Source organism: Ostrea edulis, chromosome 7 (genome assembly GCF_947568905.1).
Source record: "Ostrea edulis chromosome 7, xbOstEdul1.1, whole genome shotgun sequence".
Lineage (NCBI taxonomy): Eukaryota > Metazoa > Mollusca > Bivalvia > Ostreida > Ostreidae > Ostrea > Ostrea edulis.
This window is the reverse complement of record NC_079170.1, coordinates 36,858,476-36,873,725: the sequence shown is the minus strand read 5'-3', so window position 1 is coordinate 36,873,725 and position 15,250 is coordinate 36,858,476. Positions and strand designations below refer to the sequence as shown.

At 34.6% G+C, this 15,250-nt stretch overlaps 1 protein-coding gene across 1 annotated transcript; it reads left to right on the top strand.

The window, feature by feature from the left end:
• Positions 1-2,491: 2,491 nt before the first annotated feature.
• Positions 2,492-14,700, top strand: LOC125656951 (uncharacterized). Its single transcript, XM_048887565.2, has 6 exons — positions 2,492-2,609; positions 4,131-4,232; positions 4,467-4,720; positions 5,213-5,396; positions 11,310-11,489; positions 12,145-14,700. Exons 2-6 carry the CDS (start codon positions 4,145-4,147, stop codon positions 12,366-12,368), a joined length of 930 nt encoding a protein of 309 aa, XP_048743522.1. The 5' UTR covers positions 2,492-2,609; positions 4,131-4,144; the 3' UTR covers positions 12,369-14,700.
• The last annotated feature ends 550 nt before the right edge of the window (positions 14,701-15,250 follow it).

Sequence of the window (15,250 nt, the reverse complement as noted above, 5' to 3'; positions counted from 1 at the left end):
TTCCGATCCCGATTATAAAATTTTACTAGATGCCCATTTTTTCTCCACTCGCGAAAATGCGACTTAGTTATAATCTCTAGTCGCAAAATCGATTTTCTGGTCGCAAATGCGACCATTTTACTCGCAACTTGGAGCATTGATGAGTGATATATTCTCGAGAGGGACGTTAAACAATATTCAATCAATCAATCAATCTTCTTCCTGTGTGGTACTTCACCACTTAAAGTGTATTTTCATACCGTGTGGTGCAAGGACGTCTTGTGTGATTAAAATAAAAAATGTTCAAGTGCGCTGAAGTTGTTAGTGTAGAGAACAAGAAACCGAAGACGTCCTTACACTACGCATGCGCTCGCATTTACATATACATGTAATCTGCTTGTAATATCTGATGTACAATTGAGCACGAGAGCTCGGTATTTTCCGGAATGACCTCGGTAATATTCGGAAACGAGGATAAATCTTTAAAATCAACATTATAAATAAATCTAACATTTTGGATAGTCAAAACTATCAAATAAATGTTTGATTTTGTGCATTAATAAAATTTGTCATCTTTCAAATTAAAATATCTTTGAATGACTTGTATGACGCGACGTCGTTAATATAAACAGTTTTCAAAAACGCATAAACACTGATATTGAGACGTCACCCACTCTATGTGACGTACCACGAACAGACCTATGCTACATGTAAGTGCTCAGGGCCGTAACGATGAGGTTTCTTTAACATACCCAACCCCTGCCGCGACACGGGACCTTGGTTTTTAAGGTCTCTGAAGTGGTTACTGTCTATTTTTAAATCCTGGGTTGGACGCGATTCAAACAAACGACCTTGCGGTCTCAAAAGCGATCCAGTAGCAATCAAAGTGATCACAAAGAACGGGAACTTTCTCACTGCTCATTATCAGCTGGAATTTCTAGAAGTTTTAAATTTTCTAACGTTACCAGGGACATATTCAACTTGAACTTGTAGAGCCTCCATATCCATGATTGGGATCGGCTGTTTACGAATTGAATGAAGAATAAAATAAATGTTCAGTTTTTTGATCGACTATTGCCACAGAAGCGGGATAACTCTTACAAACATTGTCTGCAAAACTGGCGTGTCGGGTTTATTTGGTAACATAGGACGCAGACTCAATACAACTCGGGATAAATCTCCGAACATCTTGTATTACACCTGGATAATTAATAGTGTTCATGGTTAGTGTTAAAAGTTACTTGAATAGTAGTTGCAGTTGAAACTTGATATTTAAGGTTGTTCATTACACCAAAATTTCATTGAATGGCTCGTTAAAACATCTCTTTTTATAATATGAAATATGATTTCACAATCGAAAGGGTGATTACATGTACAAGCTCTGTTATTTTATATGGGGTTTTTCTTTGTGATTTTCTGCCGGAATGATGAAACAGATGTTTTGTTTGCAAATAAGAGATTTTAAAATCCAAACTTTGCTTTGATTTGACACATGATATAAATATCTAATAAAGCCTGCGAAGAAGACTCGTGTCTTCAACAAAATATTCATGAAAATTATAACAGTTTTTTTGTTTTTTGGTAAGATTTCTTTTTCAATCTACGGCTAAAATCTTCAGGAAACATATCATTTGAAAAAACATATATATTAGACAAATATACATGTATTTGAAAAAGTTATTGAAATGAAATGACCAACTTTCAGAAATATATCTACTTTTTAGATTTAAACCAAACCAAAGAAAAAAGTACCGATTCCAATCAAAATTGAGAATCACACTGTCGGTAATTTTATGCACTTTCATCAAGAAATTAGTTTCCTGTATAAATTCATTGAATTTGTAAACCATTTTACATCAAGGATTTGTAATTTTCTGTTTACAATGTACTTTATGACTACTTTTTAATAATTCCGATCAGGTTTAGCTATTTGAAAAAATTTAATATTTCTGAATTTTGGCCATCTCATTTCAATTCGTTTTTAGATATATTTGTCCGATGTATCTTTATTCTAATTGACATGTCTTTGAAGATTTTAGTCGCAGATTTAAACATTATGAAATAACATTTTCAAGTTTCATAAATAGTTTTATTTAAAAAGATAAGAACGTCTATCTAAGTCTTTTAGGCATTCTTATACATGTACCTGTCAATGTAATACAACTCACAACGTCTCATTAGGAAAAAATACACATTATCAAAGTAAGAGATATGCAATATTCACACTCACTAGTGTTTTGTCAGTATTAATCCTCTGCTAATTAAGCATCCTCTTCATCTTCTCAGAATATACCAATTGCAATTACCTGAATGTTTGCTTGATCTAAGCATTCTTAGTCAACATTGAATGAGGAGGTAAACTGGAAATTTCAAAATTTATAGAAAGAACTAGTACTCAACTAATATTTATCACACCAAAAATTCTGTCTGGCTGCTGCTTTAATTGGCTAGGGTTCTAGATCCTGTATAATTCTTGGTAGTTCTGTTATTTTCTGCGGTCTATATCGCTTAATACCGTGCCGAGAAACGCACTCGGAGATATAAGGTTCCCAAGAGACGGGACGCTATTGATCGGCTGGAAGCTGGGGCAGAAGTCTCACACGGCGGCAGCACTAGGTCCAGAAAACAAGGTAAGATGTTGAATATGACATATTTACTTCATTCTTGTCCTCTGAATTTGTTTACATGGAGTCAACAGTAAACAAACAGGTAAAGGTTCCTTCGTTTGCAAAATTATGTCCCCTGGCGAGAGAAAAAGCAAGGATCCATGTGTATATAAATGTTTTAGATCATTTATATAATTGTACATGGTGTCAATAGTAAACATTCAGGTAAGAATTCTCTCGTATACTGCATTATGTCCCCTGGCGATGAAATAAACTCCGAAGACTTGCAATGAGGGAAAAGCAAGCAAACATGTGCATATACATGTTCTTTATAAAATTCACAAATATTTATATACCCATTAGTCTTTTTATTTCTATTTTGATATTTGAGAAGTCCTTTTATATATCTACATGCCAAACCCATGTCGGTTTGCACAGTCTGTGTAGAAGAGAACTGAAATATGATTAAGATATAAATGAACAATCGTGGTGTTAAGTTGTCCAGTCATCATCATTATATCATTTCTGCTCAGCATGTGTAGGGATCTGTCTCCGGCAGTTCGTTGTTGATCACACATCTGAGAAAAAACATGATGTTTGCGGAGAATAATAGATCATCATATGACAGTGCCAGATATTGATTCCGTAATAATGCCAAATCAAGGAATTTTACTCTATAAAAGAATGATTTACATTTCACTCATTTTTATTTTCATTCAATGGCAATGATTGAAGCATACACACGTAATGGTGATACGACTTTGTGTTGAAGCAATACTTATTTTAGTGAATAAAAAGTAAAAAAGAAAAAACAAAAACCATAGGTACCCCTGTGATAACTTTATAGAACAATAGGATCGATACACGTGGAAATATTCGTGTTCACTTGGCTCTTATCAGCAGTGCATTTCATATGAATACATTCCCCAAGAGAGTTGATGTGTTCTCTCTCTCTCTCTCTCTCTCTCTCTCTCTCTCTCTCTCAGTACATCAAGTAACACAATATTACAATCACTATACGTCAAACTTTTTTCCTGCTTGAAGTAAAACTATAATAAAATTGCAATTTTGCCATCTTGAACTTTTGTATTGAGATATATCTAGCGAGGTAGTGAGTTTGCCTATCTGATACTAAATGTAGAAGACTCCGTGGCATTAATTTAGCATGAATGAAAATATGAAGAAGATCGTGAGCGCAACATGAATTATTTATTTAGGAGCGTGTCAGAAATTGCCTGTTTATGTTGCTGGACGGGAGGAAAAACTCAGAGATGACCAGAGAGAAATACAGAATTTCATAAAATCACTAAATTCTAAAACTTATACATTCATAGACACTTTTAAATAAGGATATAATGGCATCATAATAACAGCTAGACAGCCATGTTTTGACGGATAGTATGGGGAGACAGAGTGAAGGCCCTTTCTGTAGCATCCGGGCAAATCAATATTTCAGCATAGTGAAATTTTCTTCATCCACACTGATATGTAAGAATTCCTACAGTAAAAGTTACATTGGACACATACTTCTTTTTTTAATAACAGCAATAACAGAAGAAATGACTAACCGTCGATCCATAGTACAATGGACTGCAGAGGTTCTACTTCTGTTCTTCGTACCTGTGGTCACCTTAAACAAAACAATAGGTAAGTCTACACCTGTTGTAATTAAGCCCTATCAGCAGTTGTATATTCTTTGACTATGGTTATTGTATTTAACTTAAGAAGCGACAATTGGTCAATTCATAGAATTGCTCAAAGTAATCTTTCTTCGACCTCGTTTCTTTCTTGGACCTTGTTTCTTTCGGAAACATTCGGTAGAGTTCCTATCAATTTCCTTTTTGAATTTGTAATTATAATTCTTTTGTTTCCTGTTGACAGTTAAACTTGACACAACGGGAGAGAGAGACTGTGGGGGGATATATAATATATCGTCCGAAGACGAAGTCAGATTAATGGCGGGCGGAAGACTGCTTGGAGGCACATGCGCAGTGACACTTCGCTTTGATAACCACGACACATTGGAGTGCGAGAAAGTCTGTATCAAGATGTCGGTTTCTCAACTTCAGACTTGTGACATGACAATGTCGTTCGTTCCTGTCACTTTTGACAAAACCAAAGTCACTGGTCCCAAAGTAAGTTATCATAGTTCAAGGCAGCATTCAAGATTGTATCGGCTAGTTGTAGGAATTTAAAACGCTTGTTATTCGCAGGTAGGGCTAGCTTAGATGTTCGTTCAATTTCATAGTGCTATCTAGCACTACATAGTCGCTACGGTGTTGAACGCAGTCCAGTAAATATACGTGATTGTTTTACAAAGCGCCCTCTCTTCAGATAAATGTGATATCACAAAATGGCTCCTGATATCACAAAATGACCTTTGATGTCAATGATATCACAAACTGATCCCAGTCAGATTTTCTAATAATATGTAGTGAACTTGTATCAATACACTCCACTGATGTACATAGCATCATATTATCCTATGATTTTCACATTTAGTCTTTGGTGTTTTGTTTTTTTAAATAATGGTATGTCCATCAAATTGAACTCGTATGACAGAGCATATAGTTTTCAGTTCTTTCGTTAATAGTCTGATGAAGATGTTTATTTTGGTCATGTTTTAGCGTTACGACTGCCGGAATCCTTTCCCGGAAGTGTGGTGTCCATTTGCGGACGTTGTTTACGTTCTGGTGACGGAGAGTAATCGTTACCCCAAGAACACGAAAACTTTTTACAAGTTTAACGTCGACTTGACGCCACAGTGTGTAAAGAAAACAGACAGGATGAACGAAAGAGAAACACAGATATGTAAGATATATCTGTATACATGTATACCTTAAAATTGCTATCTACATTTTACAATTCTGTTACATTATTTCATACCGATTGTTGGGCCGTTCTTGGCACACTGATTTTGACTACGGATTGCTCGATTTACCTGATGAAGGTATGGGGCACATGGCGGATGTGACCGGTCGACAGGGGATGTTTACTCCCCCGAGTCACTTGATTCCACCTTTGGTATATCAAGGAGTCCGTGTTTGCCCAACTCTCTGTTTTGTATTCCTTAAAGGAGATTGATCACTGTTCATTATCTTCACCTTTCATTATGAAAAATGTTTCCCTAAAACGTTTTGGTTTTTTCTACGCTCATGAATTTTGATTTGGGTTTTTTATCAGAGGGGGATTTTTTTAAATTCATTTACCTATTTTGGTTTTTGTTATTTCCTTGTTAGCTCACCTGAACTAAGGATTCATATATGAGTTTTCTGATATATATATATTTCTGTTGTCTGTCGACGTTTCATATCCCGCGAGGATCTGGGTTAAAATAGGCCTTCAGTACCCCCTTGCTTGTCGTAAGAGGCGACTAAATGGGGAAGGCGTTCGGATGAGACGCAAAAATCGAAGCCCCGTGTCACAGCGTGTGTGACACGATAAAGATCCCTCCCTGCCCAAAGGCCGTAAGCGCAGAGCATAGGCCTAAATTTTGCAGCCCTTCACTGGCAATGGGTGACATCTCCAAATGAGTGAAAAAAATTCGAGAGGGGTGTGAAACAATGTACAATCCATCAATATACGTTTCATCTTCTCATTCAGAACCATTGGGCCAGTTTCAACTAAATTTGCACAGAGTATCCTTGGATACAGGGGATTCACGATTGTTCAAATGAAGCGTCATCTCCCCTCTAAAGGGGAGATTATCAAGAAAAGGCAAAAACAGGGTGAGGACATTTAAAAATCTTCTCCAGAACTACTTGACCAGAAATTATGATACTTATGTGGACGTTTCCTGACATAATGCAAATTCAAGTTCGTCAAAAACCATGGCCCCTAGGGGTTGGGTGATGCTACAATGAGTATTAAAGATTTACATGTGGATATGTGGGGAGAATCATTAGAATTCTTCCCCTTGGGAAGAGCAGGGTCATGATTACTCATATTGATATGCAGCTCAAGTAAGCTTTTCTGATCACCTGTTGTACAGCGTCCGTCGGTCGGTCTGTACACTTTTACACATTTTCGAATTCTCCAGAACTACCGGGTAAAGAAAGTGTTGCAAGTCTCATGTTAAGTTTCCTAAAGGTGTTGCGTGAGATATCGATAAAATAAAGATATTCAAATATATCATAAAATCAATTGGAACTTATGTCTTGATTCAAACATTTTTGAAAATAAGTTTAAAAGACGTGTATTAAGAAGAATTAGCCAAAATAATTTGAGTTTAAATCAAGCAATAAGCGATTTATAATTATGATTTGTAGCGTTAAAATAAAGGGGTACCCCTGAATTTCAGGAAAAACTGCCTCCGTGAAACGAAATGAATTTAGCAGGAAAAATTAATGTTCTTCGAGTTTTTCACAAAAAAACTGTCGCTTTGAAATTTGTTTCACAAGGGCATTTTTTTTTTTTGGTTGTAAATTTCAAACAATCGAAACGATTTCACTGATATCATTTTTAACTTCATCTGTACGTTAATTTTCCATTGCTAGTTAAGTTCTACCGCTTGGTTCAGTGGATAAGGTCGTAGAATTTAAAGTGTAAAGAAGTCATCTTTTTTAACGACCGGGCTCGAATAGCTCACGGACACATGATTTTTTTCTTTCAATGTTACGTTTTCCATCTAGAGTTTTTTCATAATTGAAACACACTTGTAAACAATGTGTCGAGTTTGAAATAAAATTCCAACCTAGACACTGTTTAGTTTGCGAATCGCAAAAAACACGCCGAACACAGCATGTGATACCTGTGTTTTAAAAGTCAAGGCTGTGAACGAGAATTCTTAGGTTTCAAAGCTTTGTAAGAAAAATGCCAACAAGGTAAATAACTGTTAAACAGTTTGAATGGATAAGACAATATGTATTCCAGTAGAAAATTGCTTTGGTAATCAATGTTTTCAGGTGTATGTACTTGGAATTTTTGTTTAACTTTATTAATGCGTATTAAACTTTCCATATTTTGTTTTGTGGTTAGAGTTATTTACAGATGGTTTTAGAATATAATGCATATGAGTATAAGAGCTTTTATACTGTAGTATTATTGAATACTAAATATTTGATACGCTCGTAACCCTATACATATATACACGCATAGCTCTTATCCTTGAACGAATTTGACTCCACTTTATTGGCACACTGTTTTTGCCTATAATAGCTCTAAAACTTCATTGTTATTTCGGATTTCAAACTTTTCGGTTGAACATCACTGAAGAGACATAATTTGTCGAAATGCGCATCTGGTGCATCAAAATTGGTACCGTATAAGTTTTACATTGTGTCTAATACTCAGAAAAATTCAAACAATTTAATTTTCACGATTTCAAAAATTATGTTTAGATTATGTACGGACACATAAAATATTTTAGGCTTGCCCTTAGTACTGGGGAATCCCATAGGTATGTAAATGGCAAATACGTAATAAGAGTTTAAATAGTAATGAAGGCAAGTTCTACGTCACTTGTGTTTAAATACCAGGCACAAAGCTTCGATTAGGAAATATTACCGCTTCTGTGCAACACCCTCTTTCACCAAACTTGCCAAAGAGCATCCTTTGGTAACGAGGATTCAAATGAAAGGTCAAATACTTTTTCAAAGAGTAGATATGTAAGAAATAGCGAAAATATGGTGGCATCGTAAAAATCTTCTCAAGAATCAAGACAATGTTTGTGACAGCTGGAGATTCAAAATTGTTCAGATCATGGTATCTGAGGATAGGGTAGAACCACAATAGGGAATTAGAGATTTATATGGGAATATGTAGCAACTATCGGTTAAAATTTCCTTCTCAAGACCGGTAGGACCATAATTATTAATTATCAATATGTAAGCATCCTCAGGTAGTATAGATTCAAATTTGTTCCAGTCATGGTCCCATGGATAGAGTGGGGCCACAAGAGAGGAACACGTTTTATATGGCAATATATAGGGGGATTCTTCTAAACACTTACAGGACATGATTAGTCACATCAATATACAAGCATTCTCAGGTAATGCAGGATTTAGTTTACAGTTTATTCTCAGGTAATGCAGGTTATAGTTTACAGTTTATTCTCAGGTAATACATGGACCCTTGGGTGAGGATGGGGCTAAAATCAGGGATATTATTTCCATAATGCATGCAGGGCACAAGGGAAGACCGGTCGACGGGGGGTGCTCACTCCGCCTATGCATCTCCTATGGTATGTCCAGGGGTCCGTGTTTGCCCAGCTTTTAATTTGTCAGTCCTTATACGACTTGAAAGATTTATCACTGTTCGTTATCTTCACCTTTTCATGAATATAGGGGGAGGTGGAAGGTCTTTAAAATAAATGTGGGTTTTTTAAAAATAAAATCATCTTCTGCAGAACAGCAAGACCTTTATAGTCATAATAATGTTGAGGCACCCAATGTTGTAGGATTCAAGTTCGTCCAGTCACAACTCCATGAGAGGAGGTTTGGATCATAATAGGGGGTGTCATGTGATTAAAGAGGATATTACTAAGATCGTTTAAATATCTTTTGAAGAACAAGGCCAAGGTAGCTGAGGTGGATTTTGTAGCCCACGGGCCTCTTTTATCTGTTTGTTGTACTTTTGTGAGTTTTTTTTTTTTTGTTTTTTTTTTTTTTGCTTGTTTGTTTGTTTTCTTATTTTTGTTGTTTGTTTGTTGGGTTTTTTTTTGGGGGGGGTTGGGTTGGGTTGTTTGTTGGGTTTTTTTGGGGGTTTTTTTTTTGTGTGTGTGTATTTGTGATTATAATTATTCTTTTAACGTCTTAACGTAACTCCGTTGCAACATGGTTCTGTTTCTAAAGTATTTATCTGTATTTAGGAAGTATTTGTCTGATTTATTTTTATCATACGTAAAGCTGATTATACATTAAATTACCTCCTGCCCCATGGTCTCCATAACCCAATGATACAAACTTACACAGGTATACCTTAATTGTAATTATATTTTGTAATTCAACTGGGAGTTTTACATCACATAAACACATCAAATTGAAAGGTTACTTAATTAAATGTCAATATCAGCCTCGTTACGAATGTGTCATAAGTTGTTGCTGTTGTCCTTTTCTTTTTATCAAACATGATAAACAGTTAAAAACAAAGATTTACCAACAAAGAAAAAAACTTGTGTTTGTATATATCTGAATCCCTGTGATTAGGTGCATGTCTGGAGTACCTTTCTATTTCAGAATTTTGGACTTGGATGTATACAAGGTCGGGCTCCTGTTGTTGAAATACAATGGGAAAAGTTACAATATTTTTACTGTTGTTGAAATATAAAAGAGAAAGTTTAGATATAATTTGTACTGTTGTTGAAATATAAAGGGGAAAGTTTAATACAATTTTTACTGTTGTTGAAATTTTTATAAAGGGAAAAGTTTAGATACAATTTTTACTGTTGTTGAAATATAAAGGGGAAAGTTTAGATATAATTTTTACTATTATTGAAATATAAAGGGAAAATTTTAGATACAATTTTTACTGTTGTTGAAATATAAAGAGGGAAGTTTAATACAATTTTTACTGTTGTTGAAATATTTATAAAGGGAAAGGTTTAGATAAAACTTTTACTGTTGTTGAAATATAATGGGGGAAGTTTAGATATAATTTTTACTGGTGTTGAAATATTTATAAAGGAAAAAGTTTAGATACAATTTTTACTGTTATTGAAATATAAAGGGGAAAGTTTAGATACAATTTTTACTGTTGTTGAAATATAAAGGGGAAAGTTTGAACCATTTGTACTGGCGTGCCGACATTAGTGTTACATTTGCATTGATTACTGTACATCCCTTGATCGTGCGAGCAATGAATTTGATGAAATCGTTGTTCTGCCTTAAAGTGTGCGATCGTAAATACTCTGCTCCGGAAGGCTTAAAGTAAATACTCTGCTCCGGAAGACCTAGCGTAAATAATCTACTCCCGAAAACTTAACGTAAATACTCTGCTCCGGAAGACTCAAAAGTAAATACTCTGCTCCGGAAGACTTAACGTAAATAATCTGCTCCGGAAAACTTAACGTAAATACTCCGCTCCGGAAGACTCAACGTAAATACTCTGCTCCGGAAGACTCAACGTAAATACTCTACTCCGGAAGACTTAACGTAAATACTTTGCTCCGGAAGACTTAACGTAAATACTCTGCTCCGGAAAACTTTTAAAACGGTATAGACTTGCAATAAGTGACTAAGATTCCGACATTTGATTTCACATTATAAGCCTCTCATGAATATTCGCGAATGTTAATCACTTGTATATCATAACCCATTTAACTTTTCTATTCGTTTCATGCGGTCCATGTCAGACATGATATTGTACATTAACGCTTTATCATCCTTATGATCAATACATTAATACTGTATAGCTATGGTGTTATAAGTGATACGTTGATAAATTTCTGGTTGAATGGAAAAGAAACGTCCCCATAAATATGTTGTAATGTATGACCATGTATATTTCCGTGTATAAGGAGGTATGCGATTGATCACTTTTCGTTATTTTTACCTTTTCATAAGATAGAGTAACTAATCAGAGTTGTCTTGCCATTACCCAATGAAAATGCCTTATGACGCTAAGTAGCAATATGGTAACATATACCGTAATTCTGTCAAAACAGAGGACCACGAAATTACAGAAATTTGCAATACGTAGCAGATGTATACGACACCTTAATATATGAGGAAAAAAAACAACTTCCAAATGCTTTAATTTCACATCGCAAAGACATATTCATTTCAGCATACAAGTACACAGTCGAGAAGAGTTCCAGGGAAAAGTGGATTTACGTAGAGGGCGTTGTGGTCAGCATTTGCCTCGCTTCCATCTTCTTTGTGGCACTGGTTGTCTTCATTTGCTACTACAGAGCTCAGAAAAAGACCAGCCCTCAACGGTGCGAAGTTCCTAAATCGTCAAGTAAAGGTAACAAATTTAGGTCATTTGTTGTCAAGGTAACTGATTGAAGGGCTTTTTTATGAAGGACATATGCTAAGGACATTTTAAAACAATATCCATAACATAATATTGTTGAAATATAATGAAATTAACGCATATGGTTGACCATCTTATCCACGATTATTTATTTGTACTAGCAGAAAAATTAGTTTTACTATCGGTAAAATAATTTTACCACCAGTAAAAATAAAACACTGACCAAAGCTACCCACAATCAAATTCTTATACGGTACCAGTAGTAAAAATTTATTGATTTTATTTTGTTTAAAGTCCCGCTCAAAAAAATTTCAGTCATATGGAGACGCCATTAGTAAAATCAATATTACTGGTAGTATCATTATCTATACTACTATTAAATATGAATAATACTTTTACTTTAATTCATCAATGGCCACCATACCCACAATCATTTATTGATACTATCAATAAAATGAATTTTACTACGTGCCAGTAAAACATAAAACGCTGTCTGGTCAAAGCTACCCACAATTAAATATTCATACCAGTAGTAAAAGTAATACAAATAGAGCTGACGGAAACCAGACCCGAATTTCGATGGACTGCCCCACTTTAACTTACCAAATGACCTAATGCGTTTTCATTTGTTGCTTTTTGTTTTCAGAACCAATTTTAGTCAATGTCAGGTCCAAGTTGCCGTTTCGATCACACAAAAAAAAGGGTCACGACCTAGCGAGATCGTCTGAGAGTTACCATCAAATTTCGGATTCTGATCAGAATGTCAAACCGGATGTGGAAGTGAGTGACATAATGCAGAATCGCACTGACTCAGCCTCGACGCTTGTGATTGGACAAGACAACAAACGCGTCGCAGAAAATCAAGTTTAAATTGACCTTGTTTTAATCATATGAAGTTATATTACTTCATTTTTTAATATGTTTTCATTAACATATTTGCTTGTACTATTCGTGAATTAACTTTGTGGCTATACTTTATCAATATGGTGTCATATCCCCTCCCCTGTCCCAAAAGTGAATATTAACATTAAGCCAAATGCCTTAATTTATATCATGTTCATAAGCATTGACCTCATGTTGTGGAGGAGGAAACAAATATACATGTAAAAGAGATAAAAGTGTGAGACAAATTATGACTGGTTGCCTCATTTAATGTAGCTCCATCCTCATGTGACTTATCAATATTAACGGTTGAAAGTGGAAAAACTGTATCAATTTCCACTCAATATAGATTGATTTTAGAATATGTTAAACATGTATTTTGCCACCTTTTTAAAGATGTCAGACATACAAAAACATAAGTATACATGTATGTCAACATCAGAAAATCACATATTTTCGTTAAACAGAATGATAGAAATAGATAAAAACTTCTTTCATTCTTTTTAAATCTGCTAATTCATAAATATGTTAAATTAGTTGTTGATATTAGAGAAAGCAATGTATAATAGACATACAGTAGAGGAAATATCACCATATGAGTTATTGCCCTTGAAAAAAATTTCTTTATCATAAATAATTGATTATTCATGGAAAATATAAACTTTATCAGTATCAATAGTTTTCCGGATTTTTTATGTTATTCTGTAAATAAAATTCCTCCAAAAGATATATTTCTATCATGCGCGAAGTTTGATTAAATAAAGATTTTGCAAAAACCTACATCATATGAGAATCGATCTACCTTAAACGGATAAAACTCCTTTCCTAATGACATTATATATTGTCAAATTGTACATTGTTCATGCTTTTTTCTGGCGTTTTTAATCTATTTTTTATTTTGTGTTTAGAATTAATCACATACCTTTCATTGCTTAACATTTTCAATATGATTAAGAACTAGAAAAATATATAAATCAAATGTTAATGTGTAATGACCACTGCTCTGTTTATAAAACATGTGTTGTTTTTTATTATTATTTATTAATTTCAGTATATACATCAGTTTTTCTTACCTATTTGACAGTACATGAGATATTGTTTCGAATGCAATACAAGGTTTAGACATCGCGACGTGCTTTATGAAACACATTACATGTACTAGAATGTATTATTATAGTTACTTATAATTTTGAGACATGATTTTATCTAGATCTCCGATGTTCACACTCAACGTTGGACATTTCTGTAATGAGAGATGGACGCTGGGCCGTAACGGTCTGTCTGTTTGTAAATCCATCTATCTGCCGCTACATCATATGTATGTACCGCTGTAAACCTGCCAGTCTGTCTGTATGTCTGTACATCATATGTCTGTGTATAAATACCGCGGTACGCCTGCCTTTCTGTCTGTGTATCATATATCTGTCTGTATTTCTTTATCGTTTAATTTTCGTGATTGTGATCGCCATGTTTGGCAAACCCAAAGGATTGTTTTCATTCCAATGGCTACTAACAGATTGTCAGTTGGTTAATTCAATTTTGCTTTCGCAAAATAATTACATGTACCTAGTATTGAAAAAGGACGACTATTATCTATCAACGCACCTTTTCTAATGAATATGGCGCGTTTTTGTCAATTTGTAAAAGCGGAATTTTTGTGATGGGATGATATGAATAATCTAGAGGCCTGTGGGTTGCATAGTTCGCATGAGTCCCCTAGCTCGCTCTTACAGAAATAAGGAATATATCAGTATTTGAGTTTACTCATACATCAAAGAGACAAAAACCAGAATTGTTTTCTTAAGAAAGTAATACTTCAACCTAGAAACACGACTTAAATTAACGTGAATCTAATTTATAAACGACATTGCAAATAATTTTGACAATGTTACGATATTTAAGTATTGTGAAAAAAAAAAATTCAAAATGCTGATAGTTCGAGACGTGTGTTCTTACCCCTTCTAGATAAAATGAATGTGTCCATGCTGTGGTTTAAATCTGCAGTATCTAAAGAGGCAACCACAACGAAACACGTACAGCCCGCCATGTATGTTTTATCTGTACAACAAACTTTCACTGTCTATTTTGTATCTAATGTGTATATCCGAAACCCCTCACACCCTTATTGTATTTACATGTTTATATCCAAAAAACCCACATCCTGTCGTGTATTTTACATGTTTACATGTATATCCGAAACCCTTCACGAGCTGTTTTATGTATTACGTACATGTTTTTATCTTAAATCTTTCACAGCCTGTCAACTACTTAATTAATGCACAATGATTATTTTATGAAGTAAACATGTTTAAACCTGTCATCTGTTCTTGTATTTTATATCATTCGTAGTTAAATACAAAATACGACAAATGTATGATCTTTATGAAAAGGTGGAGATAATGAACATGATCAATCGTCTAACTACTGTAAGGAATACAAAATAGAGAGTTGGGCAAACATGTACCCCTGACACACCAGAGTTGAGGTAATTCATAGTCAAAATAAGTGTGCACCGAACGGCCTAACAATCGGTATGAAACACGCCAGACAGCATTTGACCCATTGGCAGGTTGTATTAGCAAACTACATCGTTGTAACAAAAACCTGACTTTCAACGAGACTGTTGAAACACCTGTAACATCAACTTCTTTGTCATTAGCCTGCCTCGATTTAAAAACTGATCATACGCAGAACAAGCTCTTGCATATCGAATCAGTTGAAGTACATAGACACAATATTCAAGTGATAATGGAATATTACTACATAAAGATGGGGAAGTTGACGATTTAGAAGCTGAAATCATCCTGTTTGTCACAAAGTTGACTTATTAGTTTGCCGTTGATATTTATTTGCAATAAAATATCGAAGTA